Raw genomic sequence first — 26,772 nt, forward strand, 5'->3', positions numbered from 1 at the left:
CTGATTGCCATGGGATGGAAAGTTTACAGTGAGTGCAACTGTCTTTGTCCTTTAAAAGTTTTAATAGGATATTGGGGAGCCTGGGAGGTTCAGTCAGTTGAGCATCAGACCCTTGATTATGGCTCAGGTCATAATCTCACATTCCTGAGATGGGGCCCCGCATCGGGCTCTGTGTGGAACCTACTTGGGGTTTTCTCTGTCCTTCTCTCTCTCTGTCTCTCCCCTGCTTGCGCGTGCTCTTTCTCTCTCTCTCTCTCTCTCTTTCTCAAAATAAATAAACATTAAAATCAATCAATAAATAGTTTTTATAGGATATTGATGATGGCAAAGCTGTATTTCATCCTCAAGGTGAACTCTAATTTTAAAATCCCATGCATCTTAACACAGTCAACTTTATTTTCTAATTATATTAATATTTTAATTGGTTGAGTTTTACCCTTGTGGATGGGCTATCCATTTTTGCTATTAGCATGCAGTTGATGTGAATCTTGTACAAAAGCCACGATTATAAACAAACCATGTTTTTACTATATCAAAAACTATCTTTTTCTAAATAACAACTTTTGAAATTGTAACAGCTGGTGCATTTAAGCTGAGAAGCTCAGATTTACGTTAAGTGTTATGATAACGTTTGAAGGTTAATTAGATTAGTAAGAAAGTACGACTGTCAAAATACTTTCTTAAATATTAACTGAAGCCAGGGTTCTTTCATTTTTACCCTTTAATTGTTCCGTTGGAGTATGAAAAACAATCAGGTCTTGTATTACTATGTCTTTGGATTTACAAATTCACATAATTCATCATTACCTGGATAAATTAATGGTAGCTCTCAAGGAAAAAGAATTTTGAAGAACTCAGGTAAAAAAACAACACAGGCAAAATCTGAGCTTTATGAGATACGTGTCTAAAACAAGTATTCGACTTACCTCCAGTAGATGAGAATACCCACAAGAACCACTAGACAGATAAAAGTCAGGGCTGACACGATCACAAGGGGTATAACTGCCTTCTTCTCGGACTCCAACCCCTCAGCTAGACCGATACGAGATTCATGGCTACTATTACTGGCCTCTGTAGTCAGAGAAAATCGAGAGAGTTGATATTTAAGCTTAAGGAAAAGGCACACCATTTTTCAACCAAGTATTTGCAACCTTCATCGCAGTTATTTTCCATTACAATTTCAAATATATGATACAAAGAACACCTATGATTATAAGCCAACTTAAGTAAAACAAAACTTAAGAAGTAAGGCTGAAGAACCAGGATATTCCAGCAGAGATTAGCACCTAGGGATGGGTGCTGTTGCAGGAAGTGAGTATAACAATTCCTTGAAAAGCTCATTGAGAGGGAAATAGAAGTATTAAAATAAGAAAAGGAAAGAAGTATTAAAATAAAATAAGTTTTTAAATAAAATAGCCAAGAAAAACAATGCTACTTACTGGACCATATATAATCTTGATTTTCCAAACTTAATCTTAATACAAGGTTTCTAATCCTGCAATTAAATAAATAGCTAGGAGCAATTAATAATTTCATAAAGAGAGAATCTTAGGATAACTCTTCGTACATTAGGATAACCATTCACCCAGAAAACTATTTAATCTGTAAATGTAGGTTGCCTTTGAAGTGTTACTTTGAATGCTTTTCTTATCAACTATTTTTCTCTATCAAAAATAAAAATACGGGGTGCTTTGGTGGCTCAGTTGGTTAATCATCTGATTCTTGGTTTTGGCTCAGGTTCTCATGAGTTGAAGCCCCGCACCGGGCTCTGTACTGACCATGTGGAGCCTGCTTGGGATTTTCTTTCTCAATCAACCTCTCTCTCTCTCTCTCTCTCTCTCTCTCTCTCTCTTTCTCTCCCCCTCTCTCTGCCCTTCCTGGACTTGCACACACTCACTCATTCAAAATAGATAAATACACTTATAAAAATAAAAATAGCATTGCATGTGAACTGAAAACATACATAGATCAAAGAAATTATTTTCAAATATGCAAGTCTAAATTATGGAAAAGTTGAAATTCTGTTCTTGGGTTAATTTCAAAAGACGGCAAATGTGACCACTTGGGTGCACTATTATTCTAGCACTTTCAAAATCATTGCAACTGGAACTAACCTTCCAAGTTGTTCAAAAGAGTTTCAGAACTTCAGGATATCAGTGGCCAATCACAATGATTCCCTTCTACACTGAGGTATGTGCAGGGCAGAACCAAACAAGGGCACACCAGAGCTGCTCTGACATGATGACATGTTGACACTGTTGCAAAGTAAAAGCCCTCATCATGTCCACCTGCCGAAGTTCTGGAAGAACTCTTTAAGATGAACATGTAAGTTCCCCACAAGAGTCTACATAGCTTTCTACATACCTGGCACATTAGGTTCTTTTACACTAAGTATCTTACTTTAGTGATGAAGGGAACAAAAGGAATTGATTTAATTTAAAGATTTACAAATAAATTTGATAGTAACAAATTCATGAACATAGCCTGGAGGTACATCTAATGGCAGAGAACTTGAGATTTAAAACAGCGGTTTCCTTCTGAAAGATGATACAGAAAGGGTCAAGACTTTAATTCACTCATAGAAGAAATGTAACGATACCCCTATTTCCCTAGACATTTGCTCCTGCAATTCTGGATGCATTTGCTTGAAAAGAGTGGAATGTAAAGGTCTGACTAAAAATCTCAAAACTGAATAAAAAGTGGAAATATTGTAAATCCATTGATTCTTGAGCTGTCGTTAGTATTCCTATGAGAGAAGCCCAAGCTTTAGTTTCTACTGTTACTCATTCGCTCTGGTCATTACACTTTGCAGTGGGGCTCATCTCGAAGCCTAAATAATCTGATGGTGAATGCACTGAGTTTCCATATAAAATTTAGGAAAGCATCTTGTTTTAATAATAATTGTCTTCACATTTTTTTCTACTCTATTATTATCTAAATGGAAATTTTGTGGCTAAACAATGAAATAATCCACTTAGGAAAGTCCCTGGTACCTAGAAATTACAAATGGTAGTTAATACCATTTTCTATATCAGTCATTCTTGAAATGTGGTTCCCATAATACTGGCATAGGCATCACCTGGAATTTGTTAGAAATACAAATTTGGGGCCAGATCCCAAATCTGTGGGATCAGAAACTCTGTGGACAAACAATCTGTATTTTAACAAGTCTTCCAGGTGAATTTGATCCACTTTAAAGTTTGAGAACCAATAATGTACATTAATTTATACACAAAGTGAGTTTATATAATTACACAGGTCTCCATTGACCACAAATCTTTACAGAAATTTGTATATAGGTGTGTAAGTATATATATTTATATAGATACATGCATATCTCCCTTATGTATACATATGTGCATACACATACATGAGACATGTCTGATCATATATGTGATGTATATGTAAGATAAAATAGGTAACAAATTACCATATATATCACACACTATTCACATACACGCACGCATATATAATCTTGAACTTATGACTTTACTCATAAGTTCTCTGGGAGGTCTGATTTTAAAATAAACCCTTTCTCTGAGGAGTTAGAGTGATAAATCCATGCTAATTACATATTATGAAATCTAGCTATTTTACACAAGATGAGGTGTCACATGATACTGTGGTTCAGTCAGTAGAGTATGCAACTCTTGATCTCAGGGTCATGAGTTTGAGCCCCAAGTTGGGTGTAGAGATTACTTTAAAAAATAAAGAAAGAATAAAATATACCCACCAATACAAAAAAATATATTTATAAAAAAAGGAAAGTACAGACAATCAACTGGTTGCTTTTACATACTGTAATGAGGAGCTAGTTGTATTGATTTTTATATTCATTTAGTTGAGATTAAAATATCCATTTTGATGTGGTTCAATAATGTGTATGAGCTACCTAAGACAAGAATCTACCTGATTAGTAAACAAAGATAAGATGAATACCTTAAAATACATTTTTAGAATAAAACAGTATAATTTTGGTATTACAGATTAATCATATAGATTTTATTGTCCTCAATCATGAAAGCATAGTCTCTAAGAGACAGACATCAATCCCATGTTTCCAGTCTCAGTGTTGTGTTCCCTCTCTGTGTGACCTGGATTACATAATTCAGTTATCTCTGGGTCTCAGTTTATGCATTCACAAATTGCAGGTACTGATATTGGCCTTATCTATATTGTTTTAGGGAACGTGTCTTATAAAATACTCTACATTCTAAAAGTTTCAGAATTAGTGTGTATGCATTTGATAAAGAGACATATTCAATTATTTTATAAGACAGAGTACATATGATTTTTTACAGATGCAGTTTTTAAAACAGGCAAGAATTTCCCCTAATCTTGTTTGATCTCACTTACTCCATTAATTGTGTTATCTGATAATATTGGAAGTTATATTCCTACTTTTTTATCCTCATCAGTGGGAGAACATACACTTAATAGTTAATCAAATTAGTGCATTGAAAAGAATTTGCTAAGTTTCGGTCAATAATTCTGGGTTTGGCATTTTGCAATATATATATATAGTCTCTTGCTAACAGCATAACCTAGCAAGAACGTGCTGACAATGTCAGTACTTAGTAAGATAAAATAAAAAGGATGAACTCCTGATGTCTTAAAATAAACCTAATAAAAATAAAAAAATACTATAATTGAAGCCAGATAATAATTCATATATATAGCAACACTAATGAATATAGTGACCTATGGATTCATTACTAATTCTCACATATCAGAGTGTAAGTGTTTAAACTGGAATGCAATGTTAAATAGGTATCAAGTCAGAATGTAGAAAAACTTCTCTATCAAAATGCACACTTTTAATTGCTGCTGCACTGAGGGAAGAATATAAAACTAATTCAAGAGATGGAAATGACAAAGAGAAAAAAATACTCTAATGAGACTGGTATCTATGATCTGGCTTATAAATATCCACTTTTATGCGGTAAGATTGCAAGATGCTACCTTGATCTATCTTTTGACTTACTGCATTAAGATTTAAATATTTAAATTTAATTTTAAAAATTCCTTAAAATTTAATAAAAGTGAATTATAAAATTCTTATGAGCAACTCAATGAAATTATCTAGTATTTCATATGCTTAATGGTATTGAATTTCCCTTTTTTCCCCCACTGGCATTTAAGGCAAACATCTGTATTATATATGTTGCAAGTAATCTGCTCTCAGAAACATCTGGCCAATAAACTAATTTGCATAAAATACATTAACAAATGAAAGCATTTCTACAGAAAATGGTCTCCTGTTTTACATCTTGTCATACAATACCTATACATACTATGCATATTAATGACCATGATTTAACTTAAAAAGGGCTGTATTACCGCCAAGTACAAATAGAATGCATCTTGTTAGTTCACACTGCCCTCTTTAGGCGATATTAAGGTAACCAAACAAAGACAATTTTTAAAAATTAAAACCATCTGTAAAGAAAAATCTTACCATTAACTCTCAAAACTCAGAATAGGACTTTTTAAAAAAGTTTCACAGGCTGATATGGACGTGCAAATTACCATGATCTTTTTTATCAGGTGGGTCAGAGAGTTGTTTATATCATATTACTAGCAGAGTTTAAGAATTCATTTTATAATTCAATGAAATTAATTTACAACTTATTTTAGAACATAAGTGAGTAGAAAAATTAAAACTGTCTAAAAACAGCACACTCCAATCTATCATTCAAGAAGCAGGAGCCTAAAAACGCACTACACACACTCAAGTGCTCCCACATGTAACTGGCAACTCGTAGAATATGAAAAGTTGACAATAAATAAAAACCATTTTATCATCCACTAACCAGAACATGTCAGATATTCATTTGAAATAATGAGTAAAATCATACTTTAAAAACTCTAATGGGATTTGTTGAATGTCTTAAGAAATAAAATGATGTGCCACTTTACCAAATTTCTCTTTTCACGATTTTTCTATTTTTTGAGGAAGGAAACCATCACACCTCAGTCTATCTCTCGGATCCATAACTAACCTGCCTCTGAATTGTTGAACACTTCTGAGTGCCTGCTAGTGACAGTTGTGGTTGAGGAATGTGGGGGTCCAGGAGTTATTTCTGAGTCGGCTGCTTCCAGGACCCCATCAATATCTCTTTCATTAACGTCTGGAAAACTGAAATCTGTGGAAGTCTCATTATCATTAAGGTTATCTAAGACAGCTTGACCTGATCCGCTCTCTTCATCACCTGCAGCAAGTACCCATGCTTCAGATTCTGGGGTGAAAGGAAGCAGGGCGTTACCGGTCTGGATGTCATTTTCCTGTTTGCCATCACTGGGGCTTGGGGTTATCTCATCTGTTGGTGGTGATTTACCAGGACTTCTGTCCATATCGGTCTGACTGTCTGGTATTACACCTGTGACTTTATTTTCTTCTTCAGAGTTTTCAGACAGTGAATATGAGGTTGGATTAGTCTGATCCACAAGATTGTTGTCTTGGGTGTCTGAATCATTCATTGCCTTTTCCTCTGATTCTCTATAGGAGGAGCATGCCATACACTTATTTATGGATAAGCCATCTCTCTCTCTGTCATCATAATCATCATCATAATCATCAAGATCACCATCGTCACCACCACCCACTAAATCACCATCAGATCTGGCACTTTGAATGGGCTCAAAAGTTGTTTTAGAAGGAAACAGGAACTTGGTTGTGGCTACAGAACCAGCTTTGCTGGGAGAAACAGCTGTAACGGAAACATGCACATTTCCTAAAGGAACAGACTGGTCAGCAGTTACAAGTGTGTCAGAAACTGCTGGAATACCAGCAAGTACCTCATCAGTGAGTGACCCCTTGGTGGAGGTGAAAACTTCATCAGAATATGGACGCTTATTTGTAAGTGTATCTGGTGGTACATCGATCGATAAAACGGGAGTAGCAAATGCATGCCTTCCTTTTGGGGGAAAGGCATGGCTCATCTCCAAATTGGCAGTTTGGAACAACTCGTCATTACTGTACAATGAAGGCACCACCTGCTGGGAACTTCCGCTTTTAAGCAAAACTGGTTCGGAGTATTTGTCACTCACGTAAGAAATGGTTAAACCTTGAAGTGAAGCAGCATGCACATTAGAAGTAGGCGATACATCAACAACGGGTACAGGTGGAGAGGGCAGCATGTTTTCCCCTGAAGCAGAATCTGAGGCCATGAGATGCAATACTGTAGAACTAATTTGCTCAACCTTGGGGGTTTCAACCAATAGTGGATCACTAGGCACAGGTGGAAGAGCAGTTTTAAGCAATGTGTCAACATCAGAAGCCTGAAAGGAAGGTTGCAGCAATACTTCAGTATTAACAGAAGCGGAGGGCTCATACAATAAGAGCTGAGTTGAAGGAGGTAACATTTCACTAGAAGCGGGGTCAGAGGAGGCTGGCTCGGAGCTCGCACTAAGCACAGGATTAAGCGAAGTGTCACCAAATGCTTGAGATACAGCTTGTATGGGCTGAACTGGAAAGTTACTCTCTGGCGCCTGACTAATCTCCTGATCAAAAACCTTAGTGGCGGTCTGAGCAAGAGACCCTGGAAGTACGCCCTCTGCGCTAGAAAAGGAAACGGGGGATTCTCGTAAAGATGTGTTCGGCTTATTTCTATCATCGTACAGGCCGGGCACGACTGTGCTTTCAGAATGGTAAGCCATCTCACGGAGAGAGGAAATCTGCAGTTCAGTCTCATCTCCATATATTATGTCACTTTTAGAAAGCGGCTTATTATCATCACCAAACACAGATGTTGTATATGTAAATTCAGCTACAGAAACAGGTGAAGAAATGTTAAGGGCTGTCAGACCATCTGTGTCAGGTAAAGGAAATTCACTATCGGAGGAGCCTCCAGACCACTCCCCATCCCCAGAGAGGCCGTGCGGCGGCGGCAGCAGTGACGCGGTTGGGGTTATTAACGAAGACTTAGGCACCGGAATGTGGCTAGGGCTGCTAAAGTAGGAAGCCTGTGGCGATACACCAGCAGAGCCAAGCACAGGTACCGCGGGACTGTAAGGAACAGTGGAGAAGTGTTGGGAGCCCTCATTATTAGATAAGGCAGAGGAAGGTTCAGGCCCTGAAGAACGTGCATGCATCATGACATCACTGCTGGGCGGTTCAACTTGAGAAAACATGAACGTTTTATAAAGGACACCAGATTCACTACCACCAAATCCCAGTGTCTCTGAAGCAGCACGCGGAGTGGTCTGATGCGACATCACATCAGAGTATGGAGCAAGGCTGGGCTCTAGCAGCACATCACCCCCAGCCACTGGCAGAGAAGCATGCAGGGACAGCGAATCACTCTCAACAGCGGCAGTAACTTGTGGAAGGATTTGAGAAACTGCATACAGATGGTGAAACGATTCACTACTGAAGGAAGCAGAGGAAAATGGAAGCAAAGGTGCACCATCATAGGAAGACAGGATGGATTCAAATGACACATCGACACCGGGAAATACAGGCGTAGCATGCAAGGCCGAATCACTACTTGAAGCAGCAGGGGTAGTGTTGAGGATCTGATTGTCAAGCAACAAAGGGGTGACTAGAGGAAAGACTTCACTACCGTAGAAAGGTTGTAGAGGTGTCTCACCATTGTATACTGGCTGGGTGGTCTGCGAGTGCACCAGGTTGATGGTGGAGACCGAAGCCTGTTGTCCAGAGGATGGAGTAAAAGCATGAGGTGTTACCTCAGTCGGGAAGTAGGCAAAGGTAGAATAAGGTGGCATCTCTGTATCGGTGACTGGGGGACCCTGTGACACGAGGGGGCCTGGAGACGAGGACTCAGCTGTCTTCTCAGATTCAATAGGTACCTCAGAGTAATTAGTCTGGAGAAAGCTCTCCCTACCTGACCCAGGATTGGGTTGTGTTACCACATCTGGAGTGCTAGCAGGCCACACACTTCCATCAGTGGAACGATCCTTTAGAGATTCTTCCGAACCTGATGAGGCTGAATCTTCCAAAGGATTTCTTGTAGATTCTGGTAGCAGGACATCGTATGTGATTGTCTCTGGGTTTTCTGAAGAAAACACAAACCCACGGGATGTGTTCTCCAAGACGAATGGCAAAGCAGAAGTTGCTGGACTGGAGCCTGAAGAATCGTCAGCTCCTGTATCGAGCTTGAAACTTGTCAACAAACTCTCTTCCTCGCTGATATCAGTAGATACCTCTTGAGATTCTGTTATAGGAACTGTATTTAAAGATTCCACAGTCCTGGTCAAGTTCATCTGTGGAAATCTGAGGATAGTTTTAGAGATGTCACCTAAAGAGGCTGAAGTGCCTTCCAGGGTGTGAGGTGGCGTTTTAGTGACAGTCTGTGAAGTCAAAGAAAAATGTTTTGGGGGAACTAATTCAGTGACTGGTTGGGAGGTGGAATCTAAAGATGCGTTGGGAATATCACCCTTCCCAGAGAAGTCACTTCCTCTTGTTGGGGCTCGGTTGGCCTTGGCCTCGTTGTATTTAGTCCCTACACGATTGTAGTTTGTTGTCGTAGGAATCCGGGGTTCCTTCCTCCTTATTTGGTTTGTGGCACTGTCTCTACCAAAATTTACAATAGTGTCTTCTTCAATGTCTCTTCCCTCTTCTTCCTCCTTTGAAAAGCAAACAAGAGTTAATGAAACATAGGGAAATAAAAAAAGAATCCTTAATAATATCTTATGCTGTGTTAATCTTCACTTGTGGGACCTTGGGAACTTCTCATAAAGCACCATCTCACAGCGGCCAGGCCTCTATCCTATAACCTTTATCACCGACCTTCTAGGGACACTAATTAAACTTAATGAAAACACTGATTTATGGCTGCCTTTATCTTAGTGCTGTGGAAGTAATTAAATTAATAGATACCACAGCTTTGGGAGAAAGACATATTATAATGTATTTATTGATTATGTTATTTAACATGGTATTTATTTTGTTTTATGTTTCTTTGTTCAGTTCATCTGGAAACAAACTAAAGAGCAATTAGCTTCTTATAATAGGAAATGAAACAATTTGTTTCAAAGTTCTAATTAGTTGCATATTCAGAATATTTCATTGTATATATTCAGAATAATCACAACTTTTAAGCCATCATAAGAAGAAGATTTGATTTTTCATTTGGTTTTAAATATTTTTCACTCAAGACACATGTAGACTTCTAAAGACACATTGTCAAAGTAGGCTTCTAGTACCAGTTATTTAATTTTGTGTTTTCCTTACAAACCATTCAGGTGACCCAGTCTTTCGGGAACACTTAGTCACTGAAATGGCCCAAAAAGGTTCTGAAGAGAGGTCAATCAAGACCCGTGCTTGGGGCATCTGGGTGGCTCAGTCGGTTAAGCGTCCAACTTTAGCTCAGGTCATGACCTCATAGTTTGTGAGCTGTCAGCACAGAGCCTAGAGCCTTCTTCAGATTCTGTGTCTCCCTCTCTCTCAGCCCTTCCTCCACTCATGCCCGCTCTGTCTGTCTGTCTGTCTCTCTCTCAAAAAAAAAGACCCATGCTTTGTTTTTTCTAACTCTGCATTTTATAATACGTCTATATGCTTAGAAAACTAAATTGCCAAAGCTATCAAGACATGGTATTTTTAGATCACATAGAATATGATTTTGTCAGTTTGCTAGCATTATCATTTATTAGATCTTTTACTTTTTTATTTTTATTTATTTTAAAAATGTTTTAATGTTTATTTATTTTGAGGAGAGAGAGAGAAAGAGAGAGAGAGAGAGAGAGAGGGAGGGAGAGAGGGGAAGGGGCAGAGAGAGGGAGACACAGAATCTGAAGCAGATTCCAGGCTCTGAGCTGTCAGCACAGAACTGGATGCAGGGCTTGAACTTATGAACTGCGAGATCATGACCTGAGCTGAAGTTGAACATGTAACTGACTGAGCCACCTAGGGGCCCCTCATTTATTAGATCTTTTAAAGTTGTGTCCCTAAAAAGAAGAAAAGTGAACATGTACAAATTAGTAAGAAATTGACCAGTATTAGTAGAATCTGAATCTTAAACCATGTCCAGATTTCTCTCTCTCTCTCCCTCTCTCTACCCCTCCTCCACTTGGGCTCTCTCACTCTCTCTAAATAAATAAATAAATAAATAAATAAATAAACAAACAAACAACCATGCTCAGATAACTCTCAGAATGTGATGAAAATAATGCACCATTCATTAATCCCACCTAACCAAACCTTGTCAGTCTCTAGAAGGCATATAACCAATTGTGATCTCTCAAAAGCAGACCACTCCTGCTCTATGATTACTTTGGACATACCTGAAACCACAAATATTTTAATGTATACGCCTTCCTATCATTTCTTATGCAGTTACTATGACTCTTTCTTCCACTATGGTTCTGATTTGTGTCCTGCCTGGTATCCTTCACAGCTTCCTTTTACAAATTTCTTACTGTAAAGGCCTTCATCATGCTGCAGATACTTTGTCCTTCAATGTGATGCATTTTTATTTAAGGACAATCTGAGAAACAGGCCCCAAACGATTCACTTCCACATTCAGTTTTAAAAACCATTACAGATACATTCCAGGTTTTTGCCTACTTCCATCGCTCATTCCTGCCTGGATCCATGGTGGTGGATAGTGTTTTGGGCTAAGTGTCTGTGCCCTCCCTCACCCCCCAAGTCATAGATTGAAATCCTACCCCAAGGAGTGGGGACTTGGGGAGGTATCTGGGATTCAATGAGGTCATAAGAATAGAGGCTTCATGAACGGATTGGTGCCCTTATAGGCAGTTATGGGAGAGCTTGCTGCTGCTTCTGCTCTGCTTTCTGCCCCAGGAAGATACAATGAGAAGCTGGCAGTCTGCAACCTGGTGATCATTTCTAGTATATACCTAGCCACGTACACGTGCACATGGGCACACACACATATACAAATATCCTTGGCAGAACTGTGTGAACTCTTTGAAAAGGTGGGTAGCTCACTTTGGTAAACTAATCCTTTGCAAGAGAGAACTGCCATAAGATATATAAACTAATGAGATAATTATACATGTGAAAACAACCTAATCACTATTTATCGCCAGATAATAGCATTAGTTATCACACTCTGTGATCTCATACACAAATATGTACATATGCATACATTACTACATTAAGAATAACGTCTGGTTTTAACATATAATCTCAGTGAAGAGGAACAGTGTATTTGGGCTTAGGATGAAATAGAAGCTACATTAGTCATTTTTTCATTTTAGAAATTAAGGCAATGTTAAAATTTAGAAATATTTTTTTAATGTTTGTTCATTTTTAAGAGAGAAAGAGAGACAGAGCGCAAGTGGGGAGGGGCAGAGAGCACGGGACACAGAATCCAAAGCAGGCTCCAGCCTCTGAGTTGTCAGCACAGAACCCCACACGGGGCTGACATCAGGACCTGAGCTGAAGTCGAATGCCTAACCAACTGAGTCACCCAGGTGCCCCTAAAATATTCTTAAATACCTACTTACTTACAGGACATTATGCTAGCAACAGACACTTCGAATATGAGTAATCCAAACACAAATATTCAGATTAAATGGGCAAAAGAATATATACAGCTTAGTTTTGGCTCATTTATTATCTCTCAGCCACTGGTTGAGTGCTTATAAATAAACTGTAGAAACATTAAGAATTGGTTAAATATTGTTTTAATCTTTTAGAAAAACTTGAATGCTGAAAAAATCTAATTTGTAGCTATAATTATCATTAAAGTTCATTTTTTTTCATCATCACCAACCCTTTTCTATCTGTTATTTTTATTATACTATCAAGGTGACTTCCAACTCTTCATGAAAGAATCATGTATATCGATTACATCACTATCTATAAAGCTCAGCAACTAACCCTACAGTGAATAATGCAACATGGACTTTGATTAATGCAAGCTCTGAAACCTACCCAACAATTGAAAAAAGGCTTTTTAATTTTAAAACATTTTAATATAAAATAGCTATAATACCTTGACTATTTCTTCAGTTCCAATTAATTCAGGGAAGAGGTCAAGTTCTACAAAATTAGAACAAAATTATTAAAATGTTTATTCAATGATTTCAGCTGTGTGGGTTTACCTTTGGATGGAAAGAGGGTACAGGGGAGGAAAAAAAAGACTTGTTAGCTTTGAAAATACAGAATCTCTGAAAATAAAAGTTTCAGATTTGAGTTTTCAACACTACTGAACACCACATAACACACCACTCCATAAGCCTGTATGAAACTGCATCCAAAACCTTCATTTCTGTGCCTAATCCAACCCCCTTCCCCTCCCTTCTAGGTGTGACTGAGGCTAAAAAGGGAAAGAGGGACAAATTGAGTATAAAAAAATAATTTTCCATCAGTGTAGATGATAGTTGGGGAAATGGCAGGAATTAGGAGGAGAATTGACAGGATTCATTTTCTTATTCGGCTACTTATTCCTTCAGTCCCTCTTCTGGTGGAGGGCCCAATGATTCTTTTTACACTGTGAATTTGGGAGCTTATATGTACACAGGGTGCTGCACCAAATGGACAGTGTCTCCCAGCAGGTCCAGCCTGGCCGGTCACAGGAAGGACTGACCAGAGGGATCTGGTTCCTTCTCACCCGGGAAACTCGGCTGTACCGTCTTTGCAAAGATCTGGCTGGAGTCATTCAAGTCTAATGTTCCCAATGACCAATATCCGTGTATTTCCAGTACATAGATATCTCGGTCCTAAAACAAAACCTGTTGGTAATGTGAGGAAAGATTAGGGGCTAGTTCCTTTTCTCCAGCAAGGAATCTAGTCCCGATGTCAAATTACCGAGGGGCCAACTGCCGAAGCACTGCTCCTCATTCTTCACCTGTTGCCGCGTCAGACTCAGGAGGAACCAAGCATTATTGCAGTAACAGCTCCCTTATTCCTATTATTTTATAGAATCTCACTCCGTCTCCAAAATTCATGCTCTTCACTATCCCAATGCTGCTTACGTGCTATGTTTTGTTTTATACCTCTAGGTATCCTCAGAGGAAATGCACACGCTACAAAGTTTTCAAAGGCAAAACTGAACTAACATGCAATGTTTATCAAATCCAGGCCTGTGTTATAACAGACTTTCTTGAGTCTATTCTTAACAGAAAATTTCCAGATATTAAGAAATGTAAAGCCATAGAAGGTGGTCCTGTGCATGCATTCCATTTGGAGGAGAATTCAAGACAAATTTAGAAGTGAGTCACACTCTCAAGTGAACTTAGATAAAATTAATACTCTTGACTATTTAGCAATCTCAAAGTTACTTACCCTGAACAACGTTAATTTAGCCCTGAATTAAATTTTAACATTCAATTTTTTTTTTCTTGTTGAAACCGACCATGAAAGAGTTTGGAAACCTTTATTTGGATCATTAATGTTGCTCCATTTTCTATTTTTTGTTTTTCATGCTCTTTATTCTTCTCATTTTCAAATTAAAGTGATTTCAAATAGTCTGAGACACTTGTATCTCTATTACCTCTAAGTAAATAAATACACATAAACTTAAAGATGGGATGCAACTAAACTGTAAAAGACAAACAAGAAATTTCAATATGATTTTCAACAAACTACAATTAGAGAAGTTCATGCATATGAAAACCTTCAATTTCAGCATGTGAGACAAAACATAATTTATTGGAATGCTTTTACTTATTTCTTTATTCTTAATGTTTATTTTTGAGAGACAGAGAAACAGTGCATGAGTTGGGGAGGGGCAGAGAGCAAGGGAGACACAGGCTTCAGGCTCTGAGTTTTCAGCACAGAGTCTGATGGAAGGCTCAAACTCCATGACCATGAGATCATGACCTACACTTAAGTTGGACACTCAACAGACTGAGCCATGCTGGCATGCCTTTATTGAAATGCTTTAAAATGGAGTCATACCTTTTCAAGTACTTTTAAAATATTTTAACGTTAATAAGGGCAAGTCATAACGAATATTTGTTAGTGATACATATATTATACTGTAGTTTTTCTCTGCTAAGAGGTGATGGTAAAAAACTCAGTGATAATCCATTCTCTTCAACATGCTTAAGGAACTGTTTTAAAATTAAGAACAAACAAGTGAGCAAACAAAAACATGGTCTAACTTAACTTGATTCTTTAATAAGTAAAAGTAATTTTCTTATTGACTGTCAAAGCTGGCATAGAGTATATATAATTATCACAACTTAGGACTGATTTCCTTTTCTTTCAATATTCTCTAAGAGTATTATTGCATTTCATTTATTTTTAGTCATTTATTGCAACATAAATTAACTATGTTGGTTCTGGTTCCTATCAAGTTAAAATATGTGATTTTACCCAGTACTTTCCTTCGAGGAGTTTCTACTGAAACTGAGTTCTATTGAAACTGGGTTTGCTGCTTACTGCAGGAAGAGGTAAGACGTCTTCATCTGGCCGGCTTTGGAGCCTAGAGGCAAAATGGATGGGTCCAAGCAGTCCTTTGGTCCCTCTCTGCTTCATGGCACTCTTATGGGTGAATACCCCAAGTCTGGGTGCCTTCATATCTGTAAGTCTTAACCCTCTTTGAAGGATCTTCACTTTGGTTTCCTATTAGATTATTTGAATTGACTAAAATTCTGTGGTTGCCCAGGAGCAATTAATACACCTTCCTCCATACAATCCAGAACTCTCCTGCTGAGACTCTTCAGAACAATTTTGAAATAAAGTAATTTTAGAAAATTTTTTTCTACCTTCCTGGAGATTCTGAGGCCATATTTCTGAGTCTGAGAGTTCAGAGCACCCAAGGTGTAGTTCTGGTGATTGGCACAATATCACATTTTGGGTCCCCTTTGTCCTGATGGTTCCTCACAAATAAGTGATATTTTAGTCGCCACTGATCTGACTCAGGCACTACTGGTATGTTAGGTAGTTCAAAAATTATATTGCTTTATAGTCTTCTCACTCACTTGGTCAAAAAAGACTGCATGAAGGCTACAAAAAGTCCAACAGTAAAGGTTGTTAGTACTTTTTCTTTCTTTTTTTTTTTTTGAGTGAACACTTGAAATTCACTATGTGTAACAACTCAGTAAAAGCTAGTGGTTCATACTGGTTTTGTTTTCGAGCACATGTAATGTTACATTTTCTAAAAGAGCATGTTAGTAACACATTAATATTCCACAAAAAAGCAACACTAACATGGGTTGGCAAGCAAGGCTTATTTAATTGTTTGAAGGTGAGTCAAGTTCACAGTACAAAAGGTCAAAGCAATGTAGACTACAGTCTCTTCAAACTGTGATTTTAAATATCGTGACACCCATAGCATAAGCTGGTACAGGAAGAATAAGGACATGTGTATAGTGATTTAACAAACACAACTGGTAAATAACTGAAAAACACGCAACAACAGAAAACCATGTTGATCAAATTCACCAGGCGTGTAAATTTAACACATATAATTATCAAGGCCCTAAAACATGTACTTGAGTAATATCCTCTATAACTGTACAATAATTAGCTGTACATTATAGAGTGAAACGACACAGTTATTTTAGTTACAATGACACAAATATATTTATGAATTATGTGTTCATAAATATAATTTTCTATAAAGTGTTTGGAAAGAGTATACATTTCAGTTGAACCTTAAAAAGGTTTCTTAGACAAATTTAAATGGTTTCTTAATATGCATTTATCCATGAATTTTAAAACAGCAATTTATAGTAAGATTTTGTGGACACCAGTTTTATGGTGATACTGTTGTACACAGCAAGTGTAACTAAAATGCACAAGCCATAATCAAATTCGCCAAAGATAAGTGTGCAATTTGGAAGTCTGAGTTTTCCTTCATGGATACTGATTACAATATGTGAAATCTACATTTGAAAGGATGAGGGTGGTTATAAAGAACCTCCTTCATTTTTTTTTTAGCAAAAGCAAAAAAATGATACAGTATTTAGAAAACATAATTATCCAAAATAATAAAAATTAACTCAATAGGGTACATTTGATGTTTTAAGGCAATGGACAACATAATTAACCAGATGAAATGGTACTAATAAAAACCATGAAAGAAGCAGCAAACTCAAAGGCCACTTACAACTCTATTAGCCACATAAATCCTAAGACTTCTGCATGCACCGTCACACTAAACCATGCGATAGTACTTTTGTCAAAACTTTTACTGTAATGTATTTATCACAGAAGTATTTAAGATAATGTAATTCAGTAATAAATTGAAAATATGTGAATTGAAATGCCATTGCAGCCTTTTAGATCAGAAAAAAAATGAGAGCTAAAGGAATGAATATTTTCTTTATGAAAATTAAGAAGATCCCAAACTTTGGGTAAACTGGCTTCCAATGAAGGACTTTTTGGTAGGAATAATTAAGGAATAATCTATCTAAGTTTTCAACCTCCACTTTTAAGAGGAATATCATAGTGAGACATCGAATCAAACACTATCTTTTACTAACACATCATTACTGTACAAAATGCTTTAAAGGACAGATGTCCGTGGAGATCAGATGGTATGCCCAAACTCACATCTCAGTAGCTCAACAGTGTCCCCAGCCTTTGACTAAGTGGAAATCAAGTTATAATGTTTATTATTTTGTTTGAATGTGAAAATGCTACAAATGATAGAAGAATGTTGTACTTTGTGCATGTGCACGGTCAGCCTAAAAGGATCACTCAGAAATCACTTCTATAGGAAACAGACATTTGATCTGTTTTTCTTTATGCAATAAACATCTCAAAAAGAAAAAAGAAACAATAGTCAGAAAGTTTAAAATTTTGGCATAATGGATAGAGTGAGAAAGAGCATAACAAATAGCTAGAATTATTGTTTGTAAACTTTGGGGAAACTGTTTTATGTGCAGAAATTAGAGGGGTATAATTAAACCAAGATAGTAAATTGAATGTATTTAATATAAGTCACATCCTGAAACACACAACAGTATTAGAGGAGATTTTGATGCCACATTTCATCAATTCATATGTGATATTGGCCAATATGGTGAATGGGATTTTCCAGGTGGATCCGTGTGGGGAACATCACTGAGGGACAGCAGTCGGAGCACGATATAGTGTAACTGAAGCCAGGGGCAGTTAATTGGATACTCACCTTTCAATAACATTCAGAGCTCACATTCCGTTTAAAAATAACCTAATTTTGAAAAACAATGCTAAATAAAAGCAATGTGTTATACACAGGCCATGAGGCAGATCATAAGAAGTACTAAATAGTGATATTGCCATCATAATAGTAGTAATATTCACTAGCCATCAACATTTTAATCCAGGAAGTAACTTGGCAAGTTTTGTAGCCTGTGTTTTAGGAGGATACCTAATCTATCCTCTAATGCTCTGACATATACACTTTAACTTAGAAATTTGTCTAGAGAGAACTATGGTGAGGTAATCAGTGAGCAAGCTCATAATGGATTAAAGTTCCTGCAGTACCAGACAGGCCACAAAGGCATCAATACACATCAGTTTTCCTTCAAGATGTCAAACTGGAATATTCTGTAGTTAATACATTTATTACCATCCATCTCCATTAAAAATTTATAAAAGTCTCAGTGAGTAGACTCAGGGAAGATCAAAGAATATTTGCATTTATGTATGTATGTTTGCATATATTTATAAATATGCACATGCATGACGTCTGTGTGTATACACATATACATATGTACACATACATATATAATTCCATTCTATTACTTTAAAATCGCTTATATTAGCAAAAAAAGACTTAACTTACATGTATTTGTAAATTGTTAAATTATGATGACCTACTTCATTCAGTTATCGCATAAGGTTTTAGGTCAAAAGATTTTCCCATAATACTTAAAGAAGATGCATGCAAAAAAAATACAATTAGAAACAACATCTTTGTTTTACTTTGTGAAACAGTACTGGCAAATCAGCTAAGAGAAAAGCACTCCCCCACTTCACACAGAATTATAAAAAGTGGATAAAAATATCTAAGATAAACTGTTGGATATTTCAAAGTACCTCACATGATCCTAGGATCACGTATATACTTACTACGAAATGTTTTGGGGGCTGAAAAACGAAATAAACACAAATGAAACCAACTCTTCATTTATCAAAATAAAAGTCTTAGTATTTACATAGCTATTTTAATTCAATGATCATTACAGACATAACAATCAATTTTGCTATTTTTATTTTAAAAATAGAAAAATTCAGGGGAAGAGGGAAAGAGAGTTGGGGAGAGAGAGGGATGCAAAACTTGAAAGACTATTGATCGCTGAAAATGAACTGAGAGTTGAAGGGGAAGGGGGAGGGGGGAAAAGTGGTGATGGTCATGGAGGAGGGCACTTGTGGGGAAGAGCACTGGGTGTTGTATGGAAACCAATTTGACAATAAACTATTTTAAAAAAATAGAAAAATTCAATATTTAGAATAAATGTACTTATTGTCCTGTCCCAGAGCTGCTGAATGAAAATGGTTTCCATGCTTCACAAAATTAGTGGATGATACAGATAAAAAAATCCTTTTGCCCTTTAGCCTAAACAATATAAAGTCAGAGAGAGAGCACCATTGTACCCAGTAACTAAACTAGCTTCCCTACGTAGATTATATAAAGGCAGATCAGGAGAGCACTTACCAGGGTCATCAGAAGGCATGTCGACTATAAGCTGGTCACTGTACTTTCCATATAAGCCATTAGTGCATATGGCTACTATCTGAAGCACATAACTCATATTGGGTAGCAAATTATTGAGAATAGCACCCTAAAAGAAAGATGTCAGTAATTATATAAATGTACTATTCTTTTTAAGTTTTCTTAAATGTTTATTTATTTTTGAGAGAGAGTGAGTGTGCAAGCTGGGGCGGGGGGCGGGGGGAGGCAAAATCCTAGGCAGGCTTCTCACTCTCAGTCCAAAGCCGCACCTGGGGCTCAAAGCCACCACCCGTGAGATCATGACGTGAGCCGAAGTTGGAGGCTCAACTGACTGAGCCACCCAGGCCCCCTAAATGTATTATTCTCATAAGAGTACTAACATAATAGACCTCTCTCAATGAAAAATAGTTTTATTTTATTAGTCTAAGAAAAAGTTTATGCAATGTTGTTAAGTTGAATTTTGATATTTGTGAATTACGAAGATACTGGAAAACGAGGCTTTTTTGTTTTTTAAAAGTCTAGTTTTAGAAAGTACCGTTTTCAACTAGAACTCATCAAGTTCATAAATGAGTACCCAAACCTACAAACTACTATTTTAGACAAGTAAGCATGGACCATTTGCAAAGAACAAAATGTGAAGAACACAATGAAAACTCAATTTATCTCTTTATCATAACAATCTATAAGCCAGATAGTAATGGAACTATTGTCTCCTTAATATCATTATGAAATGAAAAATGGCACATTTCCATAAATTACAGAACTTCCATGGCTCATAGTGTCTGTTGTTCTAGATACTCTACATACCAAGAGTAAATATTTGTTTCGTATTTTATCAATTTGCCCATATGACATTCCACACCATGATAACAAGGACTGTTTTCGTTTAAATGCGAGGTCCTAGACTTGTGGGACTCCAGCTGTCTGAATGCCTAGTCCGGTGTCTTTGGGCTGTGGTGGGGCTTTCCTAGAGCCATCACCGGACAGGGTTTTCTCAACTAGACCCCAATCTGTGGCCAATCCTTCCCGACCAAGGCAAAGTTCAATACTGAGATGCTCTGGTCAGAGCATCTGTACTTGTTAAAATCTGCACTTGCTAAAAAAGTTTTAATTTTAACTCCAGTTAGTTAATTTCCAGTGCTGTATTAGTTTCAAGTGTACAATACAGTGATTCAACCATTCCATGCCATACTTTATTTTCTTTAATTCATGTGCATGGGTGGGGAGGAAGAGGGAGTGGACCTTTTCCTAAAGATGATCTGATTTGTGTTAAAAAAAAGTCTGACACAATTAACTTCACATCTATTACTTGGAAATCTGAGGCAAAGCATCCCCTACTCTATTTTCTTGTGCCAGAAGAGTATGGTGTGAGAAATATATACAACAGTATCAGAGCACAGAGATTCTAGATCCAATTATTTCTACAACTGTGAGATCACAGTCAACTGTTCTTTGAGTCCTTTTATTTTTAAAGAGAGGCTACACTAGATGAACTCTAGTTTCTAAGTCTTCTCTATGTGTCTACTCTCTAATGCTCTTGTTGGCAAAGCTGTGATCTTCCTGTAACTGGAAACAAATAATAGCCTAGTGTAATTCACTGTACGTTTGGACCTAATTTAGTATTGCTTCTGTTTTCCTTCCTCCCTACTGGAGAGTTTCATACAAAGTTTAGGGCAACCGTATATAATCACATGTAAGTTCTTACCCTGAACATTAAACTATAGGGTTATCAATACATGAAACAATTGATCTTATAGTTACCAAGTCCTGATAGCCATCCGTCAAAAATTCATGCTTGGTTTGGTCTTCTCCTTCTAACTGCTGGTACAGAACTGCAAACTTCTCAATCATGGTATCATAAACCACTCGAGGTCTCTCCCACGTAACAAGAAGGCTGGTATAATTCTCTGGGTCAGCCTGAACATTCTCTGGTTCTGAACTACAAACTTCAGAGGAAAAAAAGTGCAGTTATTGAAATAATCATCAGCCTCTAGGATTTTAACAAATAAGATATTTATGCTATAAAAATTTCTGTTGTGTTTTATTTCAACAGAAGGTAAAAAGTTACACTTCTCTACTGTGAAGCTTTTGTTTCTGCCATTTTGTGTATCTGAAATATTTCTTCCTTCCACCCTACCTACCTGGGTCTACCTTCCCATTCAGGAAAGGTCTAGGTCAAAGGCTCCCTCTTGTTATGTCTGCTTTGATCTCTGCAGAAGTGATCTGTGTCATTTTGAATGGTCTGTTTTAACACTACTATTGCTTTAACTGTGTGTTCTCATATATTATTCCTCCACCCTGAACAGGTCTTAATTCTTGTAGTAGATAATAAACACAAGAAACACAGCTTTATTTCTCTATTGTTTAGAACCCTATCTTGAATATATTTGGCATACAAATTCAGTTTTAGAAATAAACAAACAAGGCGCCTGGGTGGCTCAGTCGGTTAAGTGTCCGGCTTCGGCTCTGGTCATGATTTCACAGTTTGTGGGTTCGAGCCCCGCCTTGGGCTCTGTGCTGACAGCTAGCTCAGAGCCCGGAGCCTGCTTCAGATTCTCTCTCTCTCTCTCTCTCTCTCTCTCTCTCTCTCTGCCCCTCCCCTACTTGCACTCTGTCTCTCAAAAATAAATAAAAAAACATTAAAAAAAAGAAATAAACAAAGGATATCTTCAAGTTCATGATGTTTTTATTTCTCTTGTTTGGTACCTGATATGTTTAGCTCAGAATGAGGAGAATTTAAATTATAAAAGATGGTCTATTATGAGACATTTTCTTGTTTCAAAATTCTTGAAATAATTTAAAGTTCTCTATAAGAGAAAACCATATGAGAACAACTAAAATTACCATTTCTGTATTTTTCAGACCTGTGAACAAAAATCCCACTTTGGCATTTTAAACAGATTAAGCAATTAATTTTAGGAAAATTCGTTTGCTCTGAAAAAAATACTTTGAAGATTGTTCAGGGACTTCTTAAAACAAATTCAAGCCTATATTGAGAATCATGCCAAAAATTTAGACCCATCAAAAATAGTATTTTGATATTTTCTGAAATGTATTCAGAAAGTGGTAATTAGGAATAATTACCAAAATAAAAATTAAAAATTTTATGACATTATGTTAACGGAGCAATGTGATAATAGAATCCCTTCATAGGCTAGATAAATTTGCAAAAGAGAGGGAGGAAGGTCTCTTACGGTAAAGATTGTTATGCTCACAGAATCCAAGCTTTGCTTTCGGGAGATACCTGAAGTTACAAAGCCAGATGAGACTAGGTGGTTGACTTGAGTCAGCTGATAGTCACCGCTACAAAGACTCCATGAAAACAAGCCAACAGCAGCATCAGAATGGGACCAAAATAGCCTTTGTAGTTTTGCTTGTGAACACAAGAGGGCACCCAAAACTAACAATTGACCTTGTAAATTGAAATTTCGATTTTATGTACAGTAGGAGTTTTAGCCCATGTAAACTATGCTAGCAACGGTATGTAAATGATGCAGAAGAACATAAATATATATACTTTAAATAATGCATGTATAATTTATGACTTGGAGAAGGATTATTCACCGTAAAAACTGTAATGTTATTTTTTGTCTACTAAGGATTTAGGATGGGATGTTCCTTTGGTAATAAAAGAACAATTCTTCAAAACCACACATTTATGAAAAAGCATGAATTCTGAATAAGAAAATGTATTCTAATTTAGTTCTAGATCACACCATCATTGCTCTATGTAGCGATACCTCCGTAGTGGTCGCCAGATGGCAGAAGACCATCGAATCATCTCAAAAGGGAGCAACTCACACAAACTAGATCATGGAGGAAATGGATTGCCTCAGTCTTGCTTCTAATGAGCCCAAGCTCATTTTTAGAAGGTTGAGAGTGATTCTGGGCAGTATGATTTTTACATTTTGTCATAAAAGTCAATCCCACTTTTTAGAGAGTGGGAATGATTTGAAGTGACTATTCTCTTCCTACAAAATGAAACTATCTTAAAACACATTAAACTTTTATGCATGCACACAAAACAAAAATCTCTTGAGAAAACGTAAATTATTTGCTGCAAAATACCCAAAGGACTGCTGCCTAATTAATACAAAATTATTTTGGTTGGATGCCTGTGTTTATTTTGTCTTAATTGTAGAAATCAGCAGATGTTGCAAATTTTAAGAATCAGCATTACTATAAAGTAGGACTTCAAAAAGAAATTTGTATTTCCTTGTCATTAAGTTTTTATTCCTTTGCTTTCTTCTTTATAAATCTGTAAAAGTTTAGAGGTAATTTGTTTAATAGTTAAAAAAATTTTTTTTAATGTTTTTATTTAATTTTGAGAGACAGAGAGAGACAGTGAGAACAAAGGAGGGTCAGAGAGAGAGGGAGATACAGAATCTGAAGACAGGCTCCAGGCTCTGCGCTGTCAGCACAGAGCATGATGCAGGGCTTGAACCCATGAACCGTGAGATCAGGACCTGAGCCGAAGCCGGACGCTTAACCGACTGAGCCACCCAGGCGCCCCTGTTTAATAGTTTAAACTTACATTTTAATTAGAAATTTATTTTTTTAAATGTTCCTTTTGTTTATTGATAATCACAGTAGCTTTAGTAATAGGTTATACAGCTGCAGCTAAAGTTTACCTTTTAGGTACTGAAATACAGGATTTTATGGGGGAAAGATAATATAGTTAAAACATATTCAAGGGGTGCCTGGATGGCTCAGCTGGTTGAATCGCTGATCTTGACTCCAGCTCAGCTCACGATCCCAGAGACGGAGCCCTGCATCAAGCTCCGTGGCAACACCGTGGATTCTCTCTCCTCCCTCTGCTCCTCTCCTGCTCACTCGCTCTCTCAAAATAAATAAATACACTTAAAAACAATAAAACAAAATGTTTTCAAGAGAAAAGCCTGTACTTCCATATATTGTTTATTATCTTGCCAAAGGGCTGACCTTCTATCAGGAATGGGTTTTTAAAGTGACAGTCAAATTTGTTCCATCTACACTATTTCTAGTTCCAAAACAAGCAGGGTAATGACCATGGAATAAGTTATCAATTTGCACTAAAAATTTCCAGGTTTTCCTTTTATTTCTTATTGAAATTGACTTAATCTTATTAGAAGGACATATACATATTATGCATAATTTACATAAAGCACATTATCTGGATTGAAAATCAAGAAGGGTTTTCCAGATCGATATGTACTCGGACATCAAATACAAGCTACCCATTGATAAAGTCATGACAATAAATAATTTCCTAGACTATGGGGAGTTCAGAACTAGACTGATGTCTCATTTCCTTCTCTAGGACTGAATCGCATGCCCGGATTCCCTTCCACAAGCTACATGTGATGTGGGACACAGTTACGGATTCTTCCAGGAATGCTGGCCAAGAAGGAGACACTGTTTCCTGCAACCCTGTGGCCATGAACCAAATCATGTGACAAATCTGGGGTCCATGTCAAGTCACACAGAATACAAGTAAGTCCTTCAGCACAAATGCAAAGGTTGCTCACACATAAAGAATGAGGATGTAGCTTCCTTCATAAAGGAGCTGTAAGCGGTCAGCGTTCTTACTTCAAAACTTATGTAAAAAATTTTTTTTTGTTATAATTTTTATTTATTTTTTTGAGAAAGAGAGAGACAGCGTGACAGGGGAGGGTCAGAGAGAGAGGGAGACAGAATCTGAGGACAGGCTGCAGCATCTGAGCTGTCAGCAAAGCCTGATGCAGGGCTCGAACTCATGAACCGAGAGATCATGACCTGAGCCAAAGTTGGACACTTAACCGACTGAGCCACCCAGGTGCCCCTCAAAACTTATTTTTAACGTTCGGTTCTCATCTACTTGGTTCCAGGCACTTTGGACACACAACTAAAGATAGCGCTGTTCCTGCCTTTAGGAAGCTCATTCCTATGCTAACATCTCACCTTTAATTTCAGTAAGCTCTTAAATGTAAGGGGTGCTTTGGGTTTCTCCTTTCTAGACCCCATTTACAGAAGAATGCAAAATAAACTTGTAAAAAATATGCTATGTAGACCACCTTGTGTTTTTCACAATTACACGTTTTTCCCACCTAGAGTTGTAAAAGATGCACAAAATTTTGGCTGATACAAAGTCATGTATTTTCTCGTCACTTACATAAACTTACATGAAGAGTGAATACCTCGTGCAGAGGAATGTACATTACTTGCAGAGCGAGTACCAAAGAGTGAACCACTGAGTGTTCAAAGGAAAAAAGTGGAAAAAGAAGAGGGAAATAAAGGAAGAAGTAAAAATGACAACTCTGGCTGTGACCAATCTCTCCGCTAAACACAAAAGCTGATACAGATGGCCCAGGGGAGACAGGGGTCTCCTTCTGCCTTTGCCGGTCCGAGTGCTCAGCTTCGAGGGCGGCAGATGCCCTGAGGGAGAAGGTACAGCCGTAGCGCTATGGGTTATGAGGACCAGTATGGATGCAGGTAAAAAGACGGAGTGGCGGGGCGCCTGGGTGGCTCAGTCGGTTGAGTGTCCAGCTTCGGCTCGGGTCATGATCTCACGGTTTGTGGGCTCGAGCCCTGCATTGGGCTCTGTGCAGACAGCTAGCTCAGAACCTGGAGCCTGCTTCGGATTCTGTGTGTCCTTCTCTCTCTGCCCCTCCCCTGCTCAAGCTGTCTCTGTCTCTCAAAAATAAATAAAAAACATTAAAAAAAAAAAAAAAGACGGAGTGGTGATTCTTGGAGAGTGGCAGAGAAAACGTCACAATCACCTAGCTGGATTTTACCGTGATCTCCCACTGAGTTGAAGTTTGGTAGTTTATCATAGCCCGTGGCAGAAACACTTTGAGACACACACTGATGCATCTACCACAGCCTCATCTGAAGTTATGAGCCTCACTTCAAGCAATATTGAGACAGGTATCTTAATGACTTTGTTGTGAGAAGCGTGAAGATTTATAGACTCAGAAGACAACCAATATTAAGGTCATCATTTCCCCTCAGAGAGCAGCAGATCTTCATAAAACATGTAAACGTGCCCACAAATGTCAAAATAGTAATTAGAGTCAGGCAGAGAAGGACAGATACCATATGTTTGCACTCATAGGTCTAACAGGAAATTTTCAGAATGATCTAGCTTCAAGAAAAGCAAGCAGTTAGTAGTGCTTAAGAAAAATTGATTCAGTATCTAATGGATAGTTGATACCTGTCACAACACAGCATTTTATATACTGTTAAGTGAAACTGCAATACAATCTAAGTT

At 37.4% G+C, this 26,772-nt stretch overlaps 1 protein-coding gene across 4 annotated transcripts in view; it reads right to left on the reverse strand.

Moving 5' to 3' along the window:
• The window catches only part of PTPRZ1 (protein tyrosine phosphatase receptor type Z1), a 172,957-nt gene that overhangs the window by 39,368 nt on the left and 106,817 nt on the right, over positions 1–26,772 (reverse strand). For 2 of the 4 annotated variants that reach the window (XM_029924367.1, XM_029924359.1), the window contains exons 9-13: positions 21,306–21,490; positions 19,527–19,653; positions 12,924–12,970; positions 8,592–9,588; positions 927–1,071 (exon numbers count right to left, since the gene is read on the reverse strand). In XM_029924367.1, the coding sequence (XP_029780227.1) occupies positions 927–1,071; positions 8,592–9,588; positions 12,924–12,970; positions 19,527–19,653; positions 21,306–21,490 (1,501 nt within the window). Of the gene's footprint in view, positions 1–926; positions 1,072–6,002; positions 9,589–12,923; positions 12,971–19,526; positions 19,654–21,305; positions 21,491–26,772 lie in introns of all 4 variants that reach the window. The other 2 variants (XM_029924352.1, XM_029924344.1) reach the window with 1 other exon arrangement.

Source organism: Suricata suricatta, chromosome 2, assembly GCF_006229205.1.
Source record: "Suricata suricatta isolate VVHF042 chromosome 2, meerkat_22Aug2017_6uvM2_HiC, whole genome shotgun sequence".
In the NCBI taxonomy this organism is placed as follows: Eukaryota; Metazoa; Chordata; class Mammalia; order Carnivora; family Herpestidae; genus Suricata; species Suricata suricatta.